Genomic DNA, 17,560 nt, shown 5'->3' on the forward strand with positions numbered 1-17,560 from the left:
ACATATAAGCAGCATTTCTCGACATGACAGGTCCCTTTAAAGGGAATCTGTCACTATATTTTTACTACAGTACATGAGAGAAGCATGATCTAGGGGCAGATACAGTGATTTCGGGAGGTATCACTTTCTGACCTACTAGCTGCAGTTTTGATAAAATCACAGTTTTATCTAATGCATATCTAGCAATTCTCTGAATGCTGAGCTCTGTATACCTTGCCCACACCACTGATAGCTTTCAATGTAGACTGTGCATAGGCAAAAAGCAGTTGTGGAAGTGGGGTTATATGGAGGGCTACAAGGTAGCAAGTCTACTAGTTCTTCCTTCCTTCCTTTCTTTCTTTGATGTTTTTTGAATTTTGTCCTTTTCTGTGAATTGTTCATATCTAGTAGTCCTCTAGTCTAGTCTCCTGTTGATAACAGTGATTTTATCAAAAGTAACAAAAAAGCAGCCTAGTAAGTGACTCGTCGCTTAAAATCAGAGTTTCTGTTTCTATATTTTGCTGCTCTCTGATTGTTGAAATAAAGCCTGATGACAGATGTATTTCTTGCATTTCAAAAAATATATAGTAGGAGGAGGTAGCCTGGGGCTATACGCAGAGATGAGACAAGTCTGGCCAAAGTCTTCACTGTATTTTGTGATAATTGTGTATCCAGACTCAGATACATGCTGCCTGTGGTTTGTGCAGCGTGAACCAAGTGAAAGATTCCCTTTACCATTAATAATTTAGCCCAGGGGTCTCAAACTCATTTTCACCAAGGGCCACATCAGCATTATTGGTGCCTTCAAAGGGCCACTTGGAATTGTAAGGGCTCATGTGACACCCTGGCCTATCGGGTCGTCACATGGTGCCGTGCAATCTGCCCTTCTGCATGGTACCCGCTCCTCCTTGGTTATTGGTCCTGTCCCTTTGGTGTTGCAAAGAGCAGGTATACACAAATCCTGAGGAACACACTGCACCACACCCACCAAACACCCATTGGGCGGCCTGAGGGCAATAGGGCTACCCAGATGGGGGGATGTTAGAAGGAGGGCCAGAAGTGTCAGAGTAGTCAGAGAGTGTCAGTGAGCCGTGACAGGACAAGGTCACACTACAGAGCTGGGCTCCTGTACCCGTCCCAGGTGCCAGACGTTGGCCTGGCTTGGAAGGAGCTGGAACCCCGGTCGCAGGGGTAAGTGACAGGGGGCACGGTACTGCCAAGGACAGGGCTGCCACTAGGAATTTCAGGGCCCCATACTGGCAAAAGTTCGGGGCCCCCTTGAGGCTCCACCCCAGCTCCGCCTCCACCCCAGCTCCACCTCCACCCAACGAATCTTCCATAGTCCCACCGCCACTCTTGGAAAAACTTCACTTCTGCACTACAACCTCACCAATCACACATTTACCCTTCATATTGAACACCGTATCACACACGCAGCCATCAGATTTTGTTTTGGCCAAAAGATTTTTTAAGCCTGCCACCACGACAAGGTAGACTCTTTTGGCTGGGCCCTACTCTACTCTAACTTTTTTTTTTTCTTTTTAAATCTAACTTTTTTGGTATATATTTATTTTTGGTATATCTATTTTTTTTTCTTTAAGGCAATGTGTCACATACAGTTTTTAAACTAATTGAAACCAAATTGTGATAATGCAGACTTGTGGATTTAGACCTAACAACCCCTTTAAAGAGAATCTGTCACCAGGTTTTTAACACCTAATCTGAGCGCAGCATAACATAGGGGAAGAGATTCTGATTCCAGCAATTGTCACTTATTGGGCTGCTTAGTATAGTTTTGATAACTTGACTGGTTAATCAGCAGGAGATTATCATTACAGGGCTACTCGTCATGCTGCAGGTAGTCCAGCATATTCATGAGCTCTGTATAATTGCTAGATCTGCAGCAGAGAGAACATTGATTTTATCACAATGAAAGCAAACAGCCCAGTAAGTGACACCGCTGGAATTAGGATATCTGTTTCTACTTTATGCTGCTCTCAGATGGGGGAGAAAAAACCTGCTGACAGATTCACTTTAAGGATCTTTCAGCAGATAGATTGAATCATAGATAGATGGATAGATAGATAGAATCATAGATAGATAGATGGATAAGTGGCGCCATTGTGTCTTCAGTCGCCACCGGGTACTGCACCTCACTTAAGGTGCAGTACTAATCCTGGATCCAGAGGAGGTCGGTACCAATTCCACAACACAAACTCATATACACAACCAGGTTGCCCTCCCCATTGGGGACCAGACTAGGATCGGGTCTTAAGCTAGTCACCAAACATGGGGGGCAGCTACCCACTAGTGACAGGGAACTGGGGGAGGAGAAGCCACCAGGGGGAGTTAGGAGCTTACACAACAGTTCTCAGAGTTTTCTCCAGCAGGAGAGAAAAGGAGCGGGACTGGTGAGGTTCAGGGTGCAGAGCCTTAGGGTGGAACAGACTTCACGTTGTATCACCAGAATCTGCAGGACAGGGGGACCACCAAGAGATCCCAGAGCACAGTGCTGTCACGGCCGGGCGGTCGGGCAGACCCAGGAGGTGGATCCACTGGACCGAACTCGAAGATGGTGGTAGGGAGTCCGGCAGCTGAAGCACTGATGGGCAGCAGAACAGTCCGTGCAAGTGAAGGCAGCGGAGGAGTCCCTGGGACCACGGAGTCACAGATGGTAGTCCTGGTGACGTAGCTCAGGTTCGGAAGCCGAGATGATATCAGGCGGGGTCCGGAACCTCAGGAGCGAGATGACGGGTCACCGCAGGGATCCGAGATGGTACGGACTGTCAGATGGCAGACGGACAGTGTGCGGGGTTCAGGATACGGCTGACTGGATGGCGAGGCAGGTACGGCTCTACAAAGAGAGATAGGTGAGTACAGGCACATAAACACCAGGAGACCTGACTCCTAGCTCAGGGAACACGAAGATCAGGCCCCGCCCCCTTGGACAATAACCCCCTTTATACCCAGTACCTGTTCAACCTCATTTCCTGTTAATGGACGCTGGCCCTTTAAGAAAGGGTCAGTGACCGCGCGCGCGCCCTAACGCGCATGCGCGCCGCCCGGGTGCCAGAAGCCAGGGAAGGAGGCTGAGAGGAGGACGCAGGAGAGCCGGCCAGGTCCTGGGAAGCCGTCGGGCGCCGGGATCGGGGACCAGGGGGCCTGGGACGGACGGAATCCGGGGGCTGAGGAGCGGGCAGCGTGGCAGGTGAGCCGGGGAGTGGGGGTGAGGACCCGGGGAGCGTGACAGTACCCCCCCCCCCCACGCCCCCCACCCCGCAACCGGGACATGAAGGCACGGATAAGAGGAGTGCCCACGTTCTCCCTGGGCTCCCAAGACCTATCCTCAGGACCATACCCTTCCCAGTCCACCAGGAAGAACTGCCGACCTCGAACAGTCTTCATGGCCACGATATCCCTTACCGCATAGATGTCGTCATCGGCAATAGGTGGAGGGGCCGGACTGGCAGCATCGGAGAAGGGACCAAGGATAACCGGCTTGAGCAGGGAGACGTGGAATGAGTTGGGTATCCTCATCGTGGCCGGGAGCTGTAGCTTGTAGGAAACCTCATTGATCTTACTGAGAACTTTAAACGGCCCAATGTAGCGAGGACCCAGCTTGTATGATGGTATCTTCAGGCGGACGTACTGGGAAGCAAGCCAGACGAGGTCTCCAGGAGAGAAACACGGAGGGTCCAGACGTCTCTTGTCGGCGTGTCTTTTCATCCGCAGGGAAGCACGCCCAAGGGACGATTTGACAGAGTCCCAAATGTTTGCAAAGTCACGGGCTACTGTATCTGCAGCAGGGACATCCGAAGAGGGGGATACAGGCAATGGGATGGAAGGCTGAAGCCCGTAGACAACATGGAAGGGAGAGCTGGAGGACGACTCACTGAAGTGGTGGTTGTGGGAGAATTCAGCCCAAGGTAGAAGGGCGGACCAGTCGTCATGATGGGCATTGACGTAGTGACGTAAGAAAGAGGTCAAGATTTGATTGACCCTCTCTACCTGGCCATTAGACTGAGGATGGTATGCAGATGAAAAGTCCAGAGTCACTCCCAGATGGTTACAGAGAGCCCTCCAGAAGCGGGAAGTGAACTGAGTTCCTCTGTCTGATACGATGTGTAATGGAAAGCCATGCAAGCGGAAGATGTGTTGTATATAGGCGTCCGCGAGTTCCTGAGCAGAGGGCAGTCCTGCCATAGGGACGAAATGGGCCATTTTAGAGAACCGATCCACCACGACCCATATGACTGTGTGTCCGGATGACAATGGCAAGTCCGTAATAAAGTCCATAGCTATGTGTTGCCACGGAACTGAGGGTATCGGTAGAGGCAGAAGACGGCCATAGGGCAGGTGTTTGGGCGTCTTGTTCCTGGCACAAGAGGAACAGGCAGAGACAAAGGCGGCGACGTCAGTGCGAAGGGATGGCCACCAGTAATGGCGTACAATCGCACCCCATGTTCTCTTCTGGCCTGCATGGCCGGCTGTTTTTGAGGCATGACCCCAGTGTAACACTTTTAGCCTGTCGGTCTCCGAGACATAGGTCTTCCCGGGTGGTATTTGGGCCAGAGTGACGGGAGCCACCGGAACAATCTTGCTAGGAGGGATGATAGGTTGGGTAGTCTCTTCCTCCTGCTCCATGGGCATGAGGGACCTAGACAAGGCATCGGCGCGTACATTCTTGTCCGCGGGTCGGAAGTGGAGCTGGAAGTCAAACCTGGCAAAGAATAAGGACCACCTGGCTTGCCGTGGGTTCAGTCGCTGAGCGGACCGCAGGTATTCCAGGTTCTTGTGGTCCGTGTAGATGGTCACGGGGTACACTGCTCCTTCTAGGAGGTAACGCCACTCCTCCAGAGCTAGTTTGACCGCCAATAATTCTCGGTCACCGATGGTGTAATTCCGTTCAGGTGCTGAGAAGCTCTTAGAAAAGAAACCGCAAGTCACCATCTTCCCGGAGGAGGATTTTTGCATGAGCACTGCTCCGGCTCCTGAGGAGGAGGCATCCACCTCCAAGGTGAACTGGCGGTTTAACTCCGGTCGGTGGAGTACAGGAGAGGAGGCGAAAGCTCGCTTCAAAGAGCAAAACGCGGCGTCGGCCGCAGGTGACCAGTCCTTTGGTTTAGCCTCCTTTTTGGTCAAAGCGGAGAGAGGAGCAGTCAGGGCGGAGAAGTGCGGGATAAACTGGCGGTAGTAGTTGGCGAATCCCAGGAACCGTTGGATTGCCTTCAGTCCAGAAGGGGGAGGCCAGTTGAGTATGGAGGAGACCTTCTTTGGATCCATCTGCAACCCAGTACCCGAGATGATGTATCCCAGGAAAGGAAGAGAAGACTGCTCAAAGACGCACTTCTCATATTTGGCGTAGAGACGATTCTCTCTCAGTCTTTGTAGAACCAGCTTTACGTTCTCTCTGTGGGTCTGGAGGTCCGGAGAGAAGACAAGGATGTCATCCAGATAAACTACTACACAGAGGTAGAGGAGGTCCCGGAAAATGTCGTTCACCAGTTCTTGGAATACGGCAGGAGCGTTACACAGACCGAAGGGCATCACGCAGTATTCGTAGTGCCCGTCGCGAGTATTAAATGCGGTCTTCCATTCGTCCCCAGAGCGGATACGAACTAGGTTGTAGGCACCCCGAAGATCCAGTTTGGTGAACACACGGGCTCCTCTGAGCCGGTCGAACAATTCGGGGATGAGCGGTAGGGGGTACTTGTTTTTTATGGTGATCTGATTCAAGCCCCGGTAGTCAATGCATGGGCGAAGGTCACCCTCTTTCTTCTTAACGAAGAAGAAGCCTGCTCCCGCAGGAGAGGAGGATCTCCGGATGAATCCCTTTGCCAGGCTTTCCGTGATGTATGTGGACATGGCCCTGGTTTCAGCTGGAGACAACGGATATATCCGTCCTCGAGGTGGTGTTGTTCCTGGGAGCAGGTCGATGGCGCAATCGTAGGGACGGTGTGGCGGAAGTACCTCAGACTCCTTCTTGTCAAAAACGTCCGCGAAGGACCAATAGGCCGAGGGCAGTTCCGGTAGGTTCTCTGGAGCCGGGGGACGTCGGATTGGTTGTAGGGACTTTAGACATCTCTCATGACAGGCAGAGCCCCAACGAGTGATTTCGCCAGTACCCCAGCTGACTGATGGTTCGTGTGTCCGCAACCAAGGAAGTCCCAGCAGGATTTGATGGGACATGTGTGTAAGGACGTAGAGAGCGATGTTCTCGGTGTGCAGAGCACCTATACGCAATTCCACCGGCTTGGTGATCCAGGAGATGGTATCAGAGAGGGGTCTCCCATCCACCGAGGCAATCACTAGGGGCTTATCGAGTGGAGTAACAGGCAGCTGGTACTTGTCCACCGTGGCCTGCTGGATAAAATTGCCTGCTGCTCCGGAGTCGAGGTATGCCTCAGCCGTGAAGCGCGTCTCTCCTGTTGACACTTGTACCGTCCACATAACTGGGTCTGAGAGAGTCCCAGCACCTAGGGTGGCCTCTCCTACCAACCCTAGGCTTTGGAGTTTCCCGGCCTTTCCGGACAGGAGCGTAAGAGATGAGTGCCCTCTCCGCAGTAAAAGCAGAGGCCTTTGGCGAGCCGCTCTGCTCTACGTTGGTCAGACTGTCGTACTCGGTCAACCTGCATGGGCTCGTGGACAGGAATCCCAGCTGTTGATGAGTGAGGCACAGAGGACTTCTGTGGAGGAGGGGAGTGCCGTACTGCACGTCTCTCACGATACAGCTCTTTGGAGCGTTCCTGGAAACGAATGTCCACTCAAGTGGCTAGGGCAATCAGGGCATCTAGGGTGGAGGGCACGTCACGGCCCGCCAACTCATCCTTGATGCGACTCGAGAGTCCTTCCCAGAAGGCGGCTGTCAGGGCCTCATTATTCCACCCGAGTTCAGAAGCCAAAGTACGGAAACGGATGGCATATTGGCCCACCGTCAGTGTTCCTTGACGTAGGCGGAGGAGGGATGAAGCAGACGCAGAGGCGCGTCCCGGCTCGTCGAAGGTGCTGCGAAAGGCCTGCAGGAAGTCTTGAAGGTTCTTGGTCATGGGGTCCTCCTTCTCCCACAAGGGGTTCATCCACGCCAGCGCCTCGCCCTCCAGATGAGACATTATAAAGGCGACCTTGGCTTGGTCAGAGGCGAACAGATGTGGCAGCTGCGTGAAATGAAGGGAACACTGGTTTATGAAGCCCCTGCAGGTCTTGGGATCTCCAGCATAACGAGGTGGTGACGCCAAACGGAGACGGGAAGCATCTGAAGAGGCTGCCACTGGTGCGGGAGCCATGGCTTGCCTAGCTGGGGACCTGGGTGCCGCAGGCGTCATTGATGCTTGTAACGTGTACAGGCGGGTGTCCACGGAGGTCATAAATTGCAACATGCGGGTCTGGACTTCATGCTGACGTTGGAGTTCCTCTTGCAAGGCCGCTAGTGCTGCAGCGGGATCCATGGCCTGATCTTACTGTCACGGCCGGGCGGTCGGGCAGACCCAGGAGGTGGATCCACTGGACCGAACTCGAAGATGGTGGTAGGGAGTCCGGCAGCTGAAGCACTGATGGGCAGCAGAACAGTCCGTGCAAGTGAAGGCAGCGGAGGAGTCCCTGGGACCACGGAGTCACAGATGGTAGTCCTGGTGACGTAGCTCAGGTTCGGAAGCCGAGATGATATCAGGCGGGGTCCGGAACCTCAGGAGCGAGATGACGGGTCACCGCAGGGATCCGAGATGGTACGGACTGTCAGATGGCAGACGGACAGTGTGCGGGGTTCAGGATACGGCTGACTGGATGGCGAGGCAGGTACGGCTCTACAAAGAGAGATAGGTGAGTACAGGCACATAAACACCAGGAGACCTGACTCCTAGCTCAGGGAACACGAAGATCAGGCCCCGCCCCCTTGGACAATAACCCCCTTTATACCCAGTACCTGTTCAACCTCATTTCCTGTTAATGGACGCTGGCCCTTTAAGAAAGGGTCAGTGACCGCGCGCGCGCCCTAACGCGCATGCGCGCCGCCCGGGTGCCAGAAGCCAGGGAAGGAGGCTGAGAGGAGGACGCAGGAGAGCCGGCCAGGTCCTGGGAAGCCGTCGGGCGCCGGGATCGGGGACCAGGGGGCCTGGGACGGACGGAATCCGGGGGCTGAGGAGCGGGCAGCGTGGCAGGTGAGCCGGGGAGCGGGGGTGAGGACCCGGGGAGCGTGACAAGTGCCACATAGGGTTCGAAGTCGTGATTACAGCCAAGCCCCACAGCGGCACCGCGTCACCTACACACAGGACAGGAGCTAAAACTACACAAACCGGAGTCCCCAAGCAGCTTTAGGCCACGGTGATCCATCTTTAACGGCGCAAGAATTAAGGGCCCTTGACCACCGTACCGGTCTAACCTCCAACAGATCTGGGATCGGCTGGGGACCATCACGGCTGGAACCACAGCAGCTGATTCAGTCTTTTGATTGCCGTCACCCGCGCTTCGGCGCCAACGGCCACTACTCTCCTCATCATCCTCCCCGGGACCCCGCTCCACCTGTGAGGAGCAGAACCATCCTTGCTGCAACACCATCCGCCCTGGAGGACAGCGACAGCAACGGCAGCTAATCCCTGGCCACGTACCACAGGTGGCGTCACAAGACTATCATCCTCATCATTCCCCCACCATCATCCAAATCCCTTTTTATTATACACCTCGGGGCCACGAAGCCGGGCAGGGCCACCTGTGACATCCCTGACCCGACATCACCGGCCCGGCAAGGAGTAACATTTAACCCCTGCCCCGTGGGTGCTACATATAGATGAAAGACAAATAGCCAGAGGGACGGATGGACAGAGGGACGAATAAAAGGTGGGGGGGAATCACAGCAGGTGCGGGGATCACAGCAGGTGGGGGTCACAGCAGGTGGGGGATCACAGCAGGTGGGGAGGTCACAGCAGGTGGGGGGTCACAGCAGGTGGGGGGTCACAGCAGGTGGGGGGGTCACAGCAGGTGGGGAGATCACAGCAGATGGAGGAAGGTTAGAGGTGGGAGAGGGGGCAGCAGATGAGGGAGGGGGGCAACAGATGAGGGTGGGGGGCAGCGGCTGATGGGGAGACCAGTGGCAGATGGAGGGGAGGCAGCAGATGGGTTCAGTGCTGCTGGATCAGGGGCAGTGACTGATGCAGCCGGCGGCTGAAGGGTGGGGGTGGGGGTGGGGGCTGGGGCAATGGCGGTGGATGAAAGGAGACAGTGTCTATAAACTTACCGATCCCTCCCCTCACCTTCCACAGACGCCGGAGTGAAGGTGAGGGGAGAGGTCACCGGCCCCAGATCCACAGTGATTGGAGAGATCGGTCACAAGGCCAGTCTCTCCAATCACAGCTGCGGGCAGGTGAAACTGAGGTCACCCAGCTCCAGCCAATGATCAGGGCTATATCTGCACTGCTGATGGCTGGATTTTAATGTTTAGCCATTTTCAATGGCTGAAACATTACAGTGGCTGTGATTGGCTGAGCGGCGTTCATCAGCCAATCACACAGCCTCCTTAGGTCCGGGGGGGAGACACCACCCCTCCTGAGGTCAGGCAGAGGGCCCCTCCTCCCCGAATCTAAGATACTTGCAAAGCGATCGCAGCCACCGGGGCCGCGATCTCGCCATGATGTACTGGGTACATCATGGGTCCTTAAGTACCAGGGAGGTATGACGTACACAGTACATCATAGGTCGCTAAGGGGTTAACACGTTTTCAGGCTCTAGGGGCCCACTCCCGCTTGGGGCCCCTGTGCGACTGCGGGTGCTGTCAGTGCAACGTTCTCGCCCCCTGCCCATGTATCCTGGTGAGCAAAGGAATGAAAGAGGAGGAGCCCGGGCTGTCAGCCGGGCCCCCCTCCAGCCTGCTGCTCACCGGGCCCAGTACAGGAGTCCTAGTAGTAATGCCCTGATGGCGGTCCTAGCCTAGGAGGGCAGACCGGCGGCCTTGTGCTACAACCGGGCAGGGGCAAGGGCACGGCGGGGTACGCGGACCCTAGACTGGGAAGGAGCTTTATGCAACCCAGTAATTCACCCGACGATGACGGAATCTTCACAAACCGTTCTCTACCCGCTCCAAAATAGGGGTACTAGCACTTTGAGGGGGATAGGATTTCCCAAATCTGTCCAGAAAATCCCAAGCGTGAACCCTGAGAGCAAGCCCACCCTGCTAGCCACGCAGGTGACTGGGACCCGAGTAATTTCAAGTGAAAGGGATCCACACAGAGTAAACACAGTGCCAAGGGACAAGGCTTCAGACCAACCAGCAACGACAAAAGGGCACGGACCCAGCGTGCTCACCCAAAGGTTGCAAGGCATTCAGGACTTTGTTTTACCCGGTGTCAGTGTCAGCATCTCTGGACTGTGTTAGTACATTGTGCCCCTCTACTCTCGACGGGTCCCCAGCCAACCATCACCGAGCCCCGGGACACCATTCCCCTGCCCACGGAGGGGTTAACATCACAAGCTGCCATCCCATCGCTCCCGGGCGCTTTCCCCCAAACGCAGCAGCGGTGGTATCCCGCCTTACCACGGCCCGTGGGTGGCGTCACAAACAATATACAATCCTTTCACCCCTCTTTTGTAAATATCTTGTCCCCCTTTTTTATTTCGAGCGGCCGCGTGATCCCGTCTCGGGTCCGCAGACCCCTCGTGCCACTGCGGATCCGGATCTGAGCAACCCGTCGGCTGTCGCGGGGCAGCACACTCATGCAGATCTCCATGGAACATGAGCATGGGCTGCAGTGCCTAAACTGGCCAGGGGCTATATGAGAGCTGTCCCTGAGTACAGATTCTATACAAGAGCTGTCCCTGGGTAGAAGGGCTATATGAGAGCTGAACCTGCTTACTAGGGCAGTAAGAGAGATGCCCCTGGGTAAGAAGACTATACAAGAGCTGTCTCTGGGTAGTAGTACTGTATGACAACTGTCCCTGGGTACTAGGGCTGTAGAAAAGCTACCCTGGGTAGTAGAGTTACAAGAGAGCTGTCCCTGGGTAGTAGAACTACAAGAGAGCTGTCCCTGGGTAGTAGGGCTATACGAGAGCTGTCCCTTGATAGTAGGTCTATGTGACAACTGTCCTTAGGTAGTAAGGCTAAGACAGCTGTGATTGGGAATTAGGGCTAATAGAGCTGTCCTTGAGTCGTAATCCTGAGAGTGCTGTCCCTGCTTAGTAGAGCTGACTGCATTGTCCCTGCTTAGTAGGGCTAAGGGTGCTGTACATGTTTAAGAGGCCTAAGGGGGCTATTACTGCTTAGTAGGGCTAATGATGCTGTCCCTGTTTAGTAGGGCTGAAAGTGCTGTCCCTGGGTTGTAGAGCTTAGAGTGCTGTTTCTGGGTTGTATTGCTAAAGGCGCTGTCCCTGGGTTGTAGGGCTAAGGGTGGTGTCCTAGACCTCACAGTCCATGATAGACTGCTCCCTATGCTACGTATTGGCTGCATCTACTCTAAATCAAACATGGATTGCTTTTGCTGAACCCTGGCTGCCTCTATGCATATTTAAAAGTTCAAAGATGTATCCTGCTCCCTGTGCTTATGACACTGTTGTGGGCAGGGGACAGACCATGGCAGGGGGGCTGCTCGAGACGCTTGGATCCGGGGTTCATGGCGGTGGCTCAAGGGGAAGCCGGACCCAGGCCTGAGCACCCGTCCGTCGCCCGCAAGTGAAAAAGGAAATTTATTATATGGGGAGGGTTTTGTCAGTGACGCTGTCGCGGGCGGGGAGGAGGGTGTCAATGCTGCGCTCTCCCACTGCTCGGGCCCGGCCGCCGCTGCTCTGCGGCTACTGCTGCTCGGTGGCTCGAGCGATAGGCCGGATCCCGGGGACTCGAGCGGCGCTCCTCGCCCGTGAGTGAAAGGGGTGATTTGTTGGTGGGGGATTTGATTAATGTCCGTGACGCCACCCACGGTTGTGGTGATTGTGTGGACATCACCGCTGCTCTGTCTGGGGATCCCGAGAGTGGTGGTATGGAGCAGCTAGATGTTGGTTTGCCCCTCCGTGGGTAGGGGTTTTGGTGGTCCCGGGGTCCAGTGATGAGGGTAGGGATGGTCGGTGCAGGCGGGCTACGGGACCTGGCGAGGTGCAGGGTCGCGGGGGCAGTGCTGTGCCGCACGGCACGGTGGTACTCACTCAGCCCAATGCAGCACACAGAGTCTCTGCTGAAACAAACGGCTGGATGGACGGGTCCCACAGGCGGCTGCGGTGTTTTTCCCCTGACCCCAGGTTGTTAGTGTAAGTCCTTTCTTTCGCCTCCGTGCACGCTCTTCCTGCACTCCGGTTTCCAGCTGGCTCCCCGATTCAGTACCGGTGGGCCACCGCCCAGCCCCGGCTACCTGCAGTTCCACCAACTGTCTGCCCGGCTCCCTGCAGACGGCCACTACCGTCTGCCTCACTCTCTACTCGGGGGCCCTAGGCTCCAACCTAGGCCCCAGTCTGTGTCTGCCTCTCTGCAGACCTCTTCTCTCCTTCTCTGCCTGAACTTGTCTGGACCTGCTTCCTGCCTCAGGCCAGCTAAAGTCCTCGGTGGGCGTCTCCATCTCTTGACTCCGCCCACCTGGTGTGTCTGTCTGAGCCCAAGGAAGAAACCAGGTCTCACTGGGGTTGTCTGTGTGAACTGCTGGGGGTGGGGGTGTGTGTGTGTGTGTGTTGTTACCTGTGGCCCCTGGCTTGTCCAGGGCGACACATTCCCCCTTAGCAAAATGCAGACCGTCCGCGGGCTGCCCGTCCATCACCGGTTTTATTTCTCTTTTAAACTGCAAAAGATAAGAAAAAACAATACAAGTATACTAACATCATCCCACAACGGGAGGCATATCAAACATTAAAACACTTTTAATAACGGCAACGGGTCCTTCAGTCACCCACCCAAATAACCTGGCCCTGATGCTGCCCCTAGGAAGTGGGCAGCACCCCTTGACCCCAGTCCAGGAACGGTCCCAGATTGGTTAACGGGACCGGTACTTCACTGCCGTTGCGGCCGGGCGGACTGCCGGGGCCGTCGTCATCTCCGTTGCGGCCGGACGGACTGCTGGGGCCAGTGGCAGGGAGGTGACAAAAGTGAGGCCTGGGGACCCCAGGTCTGGGCCCTACCCCACAGACGCTGCGGGCTCTGCTACCGGTAACAGGGGTAACGGCTCGGTGCATCGCTGCGGTGGCCTCTTCCAGGAACCAAATGCTGGCAGAGTTCTGGCGTCCCTGCTTTCACAGCCGCGGTTCACATGCGGCCGGACGCCATCCTGTCCCCCTTGCCTCTTTTCGGCTCCTCCTCTATCGGGGCGGGGTTTTGGCCTTCGCGCCTCCACTACTCAAGAAGACGCTCGAGCGGGGACTTTTCGTGCCAAAGATGGCGGCTTCTGAAATTTTCTGGCCGGACACCTCCGGCGGTAACAAGGCGCACCTATACCAGACGGCAGAGCGGTAAGATCCTGTTCGTGACGCCAAGTTGTCGCGGGTGGGGAGGAGGGTGTCAACGCTGCGCTCTCCCACTGCTCGGGCCCAGCCACCGCTGCTCTGCGGCTACTGCTGCTCGGTGGCTCGAGCGATAGGCCGGATCCCGGGGACTCGAGCGGCGCTCCTCACCCGTGAGTGAAAGGGGTGATTTGTTGGTGGGGGATTTGATTAATGTCCGTGACGCCACCCACGGTTATGGTGATTGTGTGGACACCACCGCTGCTCTGTCTGGGGATCCCGGGAGTGGTGGTATGGAGCAGCTAGATGTTGGTTTGCCCCTCCGTGGGTAGGGGTTTTGGTGGTCCCAGGGTCCGGTGATGAGGGTAGGGATGGTTGGTGCAGGCGGGCTACGGGACCTGGCGAGGTGCAGGGTCGCGGGGGCAGCGCTGTGCCGCACGGCACGGTGGTACTCACTCAGCCCAATGAAGCACACATAGTCTCTGCTAAAAAAAAAACGGCTGGATGGACGGGTCCCACAGGTGGCTGCGGTGTTTTTCCCCTGACCCCAGGTTGTTAGTGTAAGTCCTTTCTTTCGCCTCCGTGCACGCTCTTCCTGCACTCCGGTTTCCAGCTGGCTCCCCGATTCAGTACCGGTGGGCCACCGCCCAGCCCCGGCTACCTGCAGTTCCACCAACTGTCTGCCCGGCTCCCTGCAGACGGCCACTACCGTCTGCCTCACTCTCTACTCGGGGGCCCTAGGCTCCAACCTAGGCCCCAGTCTGTGTCTGCCTCTCTGCAGACCTCTTCTCTCCTTCTCTGCCTGAACTTGTCTGGACCTGCTTCCTGCCTCAGGCCAGCTAAACTCCTCGGTGGGCGTCTCCATCTCCTGACTCCGCCCACCTGGTGCGTCTTTCTGAGCCCAAGGAAGAAACCAGGTCTCACTGGGGTTGTCTGTGTGAACTGCTGGGGGTGGGGGTGTGTGTGTGTGTTGTTACCTGTGGCCCCTGGCTTGTCCAGGGTGACACAACGCCACCCGTGGTGTGCGTTGATGGTTGATGACACAGCCGCTGCCACTGAGGGGATGCCCAGGACCGATGGAGTAGGGCAGCTGGATGTTATCCCCTCCACGGGTAGGGGAAGTGTTGTCCCGGGGTCCCGTTACAGGTGGGATGGTGCTGCAGAGCGCAATCTGCAGGGTTGGACCGGGTGGTATTGGTGTACTCACAGTTCATGAATGAATTCACACAGAGTCCAGATGGTAAACCAAATTGCCAGTGACCGGTGACCTCTGGCAGGTGTGTTCGGGTCCCACACCCTGGTGATGCGGTGATGCTGTGTGTTGGGAGCTGTGGCCCGCGAGAACTAACCCGTGGGATCTTAGCAGGCAATTGCGGAGCCCTATCCCCCTCGTTGGGCTTCCATCTCGCTCTGTCTGTCCGGTCCAGTTAAGATCTCCCACGACCGGATCTCCGTCGCCTGTGGCCCTGTCTGCCGACTGCCACCTAGTCAGTAGTCCGGTAGTCCAGGGGCTCCAACCCTGACTCCCCTGTCACTTTACACTACTCTCACTTCCTCTCTCACTGTTCAACTTCCACTTCCACTTCAACTCTCTGTGTTCCCGCCCATTACCCCTCAGGACACCTAGGTGGGCCTCACCATCGCTTGGCTCCGCCCACTGGTGTTTCCCTATTGTCATAGGGGGTGACTAGGCTTTGCTGGCTGATGTTGTGTACCTGGATGTGGGGTTTGTGTTGGAGGGTCAAGGAGGAGAGAATCCTGCACCTGAAGAGGGGTGCAGTCATCTGTGACACCCTGATTTTGTCAGGGCATCACAACACCCCCTTTAAGTGTCTGCTGACTGCTTTCCTTCAATTTCAAAGATGACACCTGCTTCCTTGGTTGGCGCTGCCCCTCCACTAAGCACTGGCTGTGGCCACTCAGATTCCAAGAAGGCACCAGCTCCCTTTTGGTGGCTCCACCCCTCTGCTAAGTTGCTAAGTGCTGGCTGCGTTGATGTAAAATGCATCCAGTTTGTAGTAGATAAAGTAGTTCCAGTACAGGGGTTGGGTGACATCCTGGACATGGAGTTTCAGCGCACACCTCCACACTGCTCTTTAAAGGGAATCTGTCACTGTTTTAAGCTTTTTGAATTATTAATATGGGCATACAAGTATATAAATCTGAAATTACTCATACCTGTATGCCTCCTGGATGATGACTTGTTCTCTAAAACTCAACTTTTATAGCTTTAGTCTTCCGGGCTATGGGGCGTGTGCTGCCCGGAAGCTAGGACTGCCTCCGGTATTCATTATACAAGATTTCTCCTCCCCTTCTCTGCAGTGTACCTTTGTTGTCAGGTGCGTGTCTGGAAATCACGCTTCTGCGTTCTGCCTGCTATCTCTCCACTGCACATTAAGATTGATGCCCCACAGAAGGGCAGAACAGTGCATGGGAGACACCTGACATCAAAGGGACACTGAGGAGAAGGGGAGGGGAAATCTTGTAGAATAAAGATCGAACAGGGCCACATAAAATGATTTGGCGTGTCGGATGTGACCCACAGGTCATGAGTTTGACACCCCTGGTCTAGTACAATACACAATGAATAAAACATATCAATGTATAACCTACTTTTTGTACTTACAGGGAGAATTTTTTGAGCAGTCTAAGCGCACCCCACCACCATTCTCACCACAGCCTCTGTCCGTACCAGATGACCATAATCTCATGGTGTATTTTGCAATCTCTGATTATCTATTTAATACCGCTGGATTTGTCTATCAATCTGCTGGAAAGCTCATCTTTAATGTAACCGATGATATGGTATGACATACATCTAAAATACAAGCAATATATTTTTATATTTCTGTAGAACGTTTTGTGGGACAATTCCTTTGTATCATGCTTAATGTAGTAATGTAAGAAGTTGTTTCACATAGATTCTTTTATAAGAGCAGCAGAAGAAGGCAGAAGCAGCAACAGAGGTAAACCTATAGCATGTTCTGTGTGGTTTGACTGCTGCCAGCTCTGTATAGTATTTGTAGCGCCCCTGAAGCCATCAAGAACTACAAGGTACTGCATCCTGTCAAAGATGCAGGGCCTACCCCCCAGGAACCTGGAAGACCAGTGCCGGTAACAGCAAGACCCATTGTAATCCCTGTTTTTTCCCTTTCCCAAGGACTGGTGACAGACTAGGGTTGGACCCAATGGATGGCCACCCAGGGGTGGAGCTGATCCAGTCCACTAGACGACAACCAGGGAGGAGGGGTAAGACAGTCAGTAAGTGGAAGTGAGAGGAGACGGACGTGATCTTACTGACGGGAGTGTGTATCAGTGACCTGTCAGGCACAGACATGTGGTTGCCGAAGGAGTACGGTAGAGTACTCTCGGAACCATAGCACCGACGAGGTACAGAGAGAGCCCTAGGTGAGGCAAACACTCTAGCCAAACCTGATAAAATCTGCACAGTGAGGGGACCATCCAGGATCTCACTGACCGTAAAGTCTGGGCACACCAGCAGTGATGGGAGAACCAGGGACCGGAATGGAACACAGACCCTACAGGGTTGAAACTGCCCGCCGTACGGATTATAGACTATGAGACTACCAGGAGGGAGGACCCCCAGACGCTTCAAGCCACGGGGACCCACCAACTAGAGAAGGGTGCAGGGTAAAGAAGCCACCAGGTCACCAAACCGGCACTGGGACTAAGGAAACTAGTGGTGAGTAGGACCAGCCTTCCTCCGGGTACCAGCCATCAAAATGCTGTGAGTAAAGAACCCAGTTATACTGCAATCCCTTGTGTGACCTACCTTCTTTCCACGCCTAACTCCACCACCTACCCCCTGGGGACCTGGCCCTACTTGCGAAGGGCCCAACATCCAGGCTGCCACTAACATCAGCCCCAGCGGTAAGAGACTGTGCAGCGGCGGTTCCATCTACCTATTTTTCCCAAATTTTCAATATTTTTACAAAAAACTCTCAGAATCACTGGGATCCGTTGAAGTGTTGCTAAGCTAATACTATATAAAGTGATACTGATCAGAATTGAAAAAATGGCCCAGTCAGGAAAGTGAAAACAGGCTGGAGGTGAAGGTGTTAAAGGGAACCTGACAGGTACCCCGTGCCTGCCAAACCACTAGTATCTGTATATTCATTTATAAATGACCTGCCCAACAAGCCCAGTATGCTGGATGACACATTAA

General features: G+C 54.8%; 1 protein-coding gene across 1 annotated transcript in view; it reads left to right on the plus strand.

Moving 5' to 3' along the window:
- LOC142310074 (bactericidal permeability-increasing protein-like) overlaps positions 1–17,560 on the plus strand; it is a 115,555-nt gene that overhangs the window by 76,942 nt on the left and 21,053 nt on the right. The window contains exon 8 of the mRNA XM_075347541.1: positions 16,003–16,179. Coding sequence (XP_075203656.1) covers positions 16,003–16,179 — 177 coding nt within the window. The remainder of the gene's footprint in view (positions 1–16,002; positions 16,180–17,560) is intronic.

This window comes from Anomaloglossus baeobatrachus, chromosome 5 (assembly GCF_048569485.1).
Source record: "Anomaloglossus baeobatrachus isolate aAnoBae1 chromosome 5, aAnoBae1.hap1, whole genome shotgun sequence".
Lineage (NCBI taxonomy): Eukaryota > Metazoa > Chordata > Amphibia > Anura > Aromobatidae > Anomaloglossus > Anomaloglossus baeobatrachus.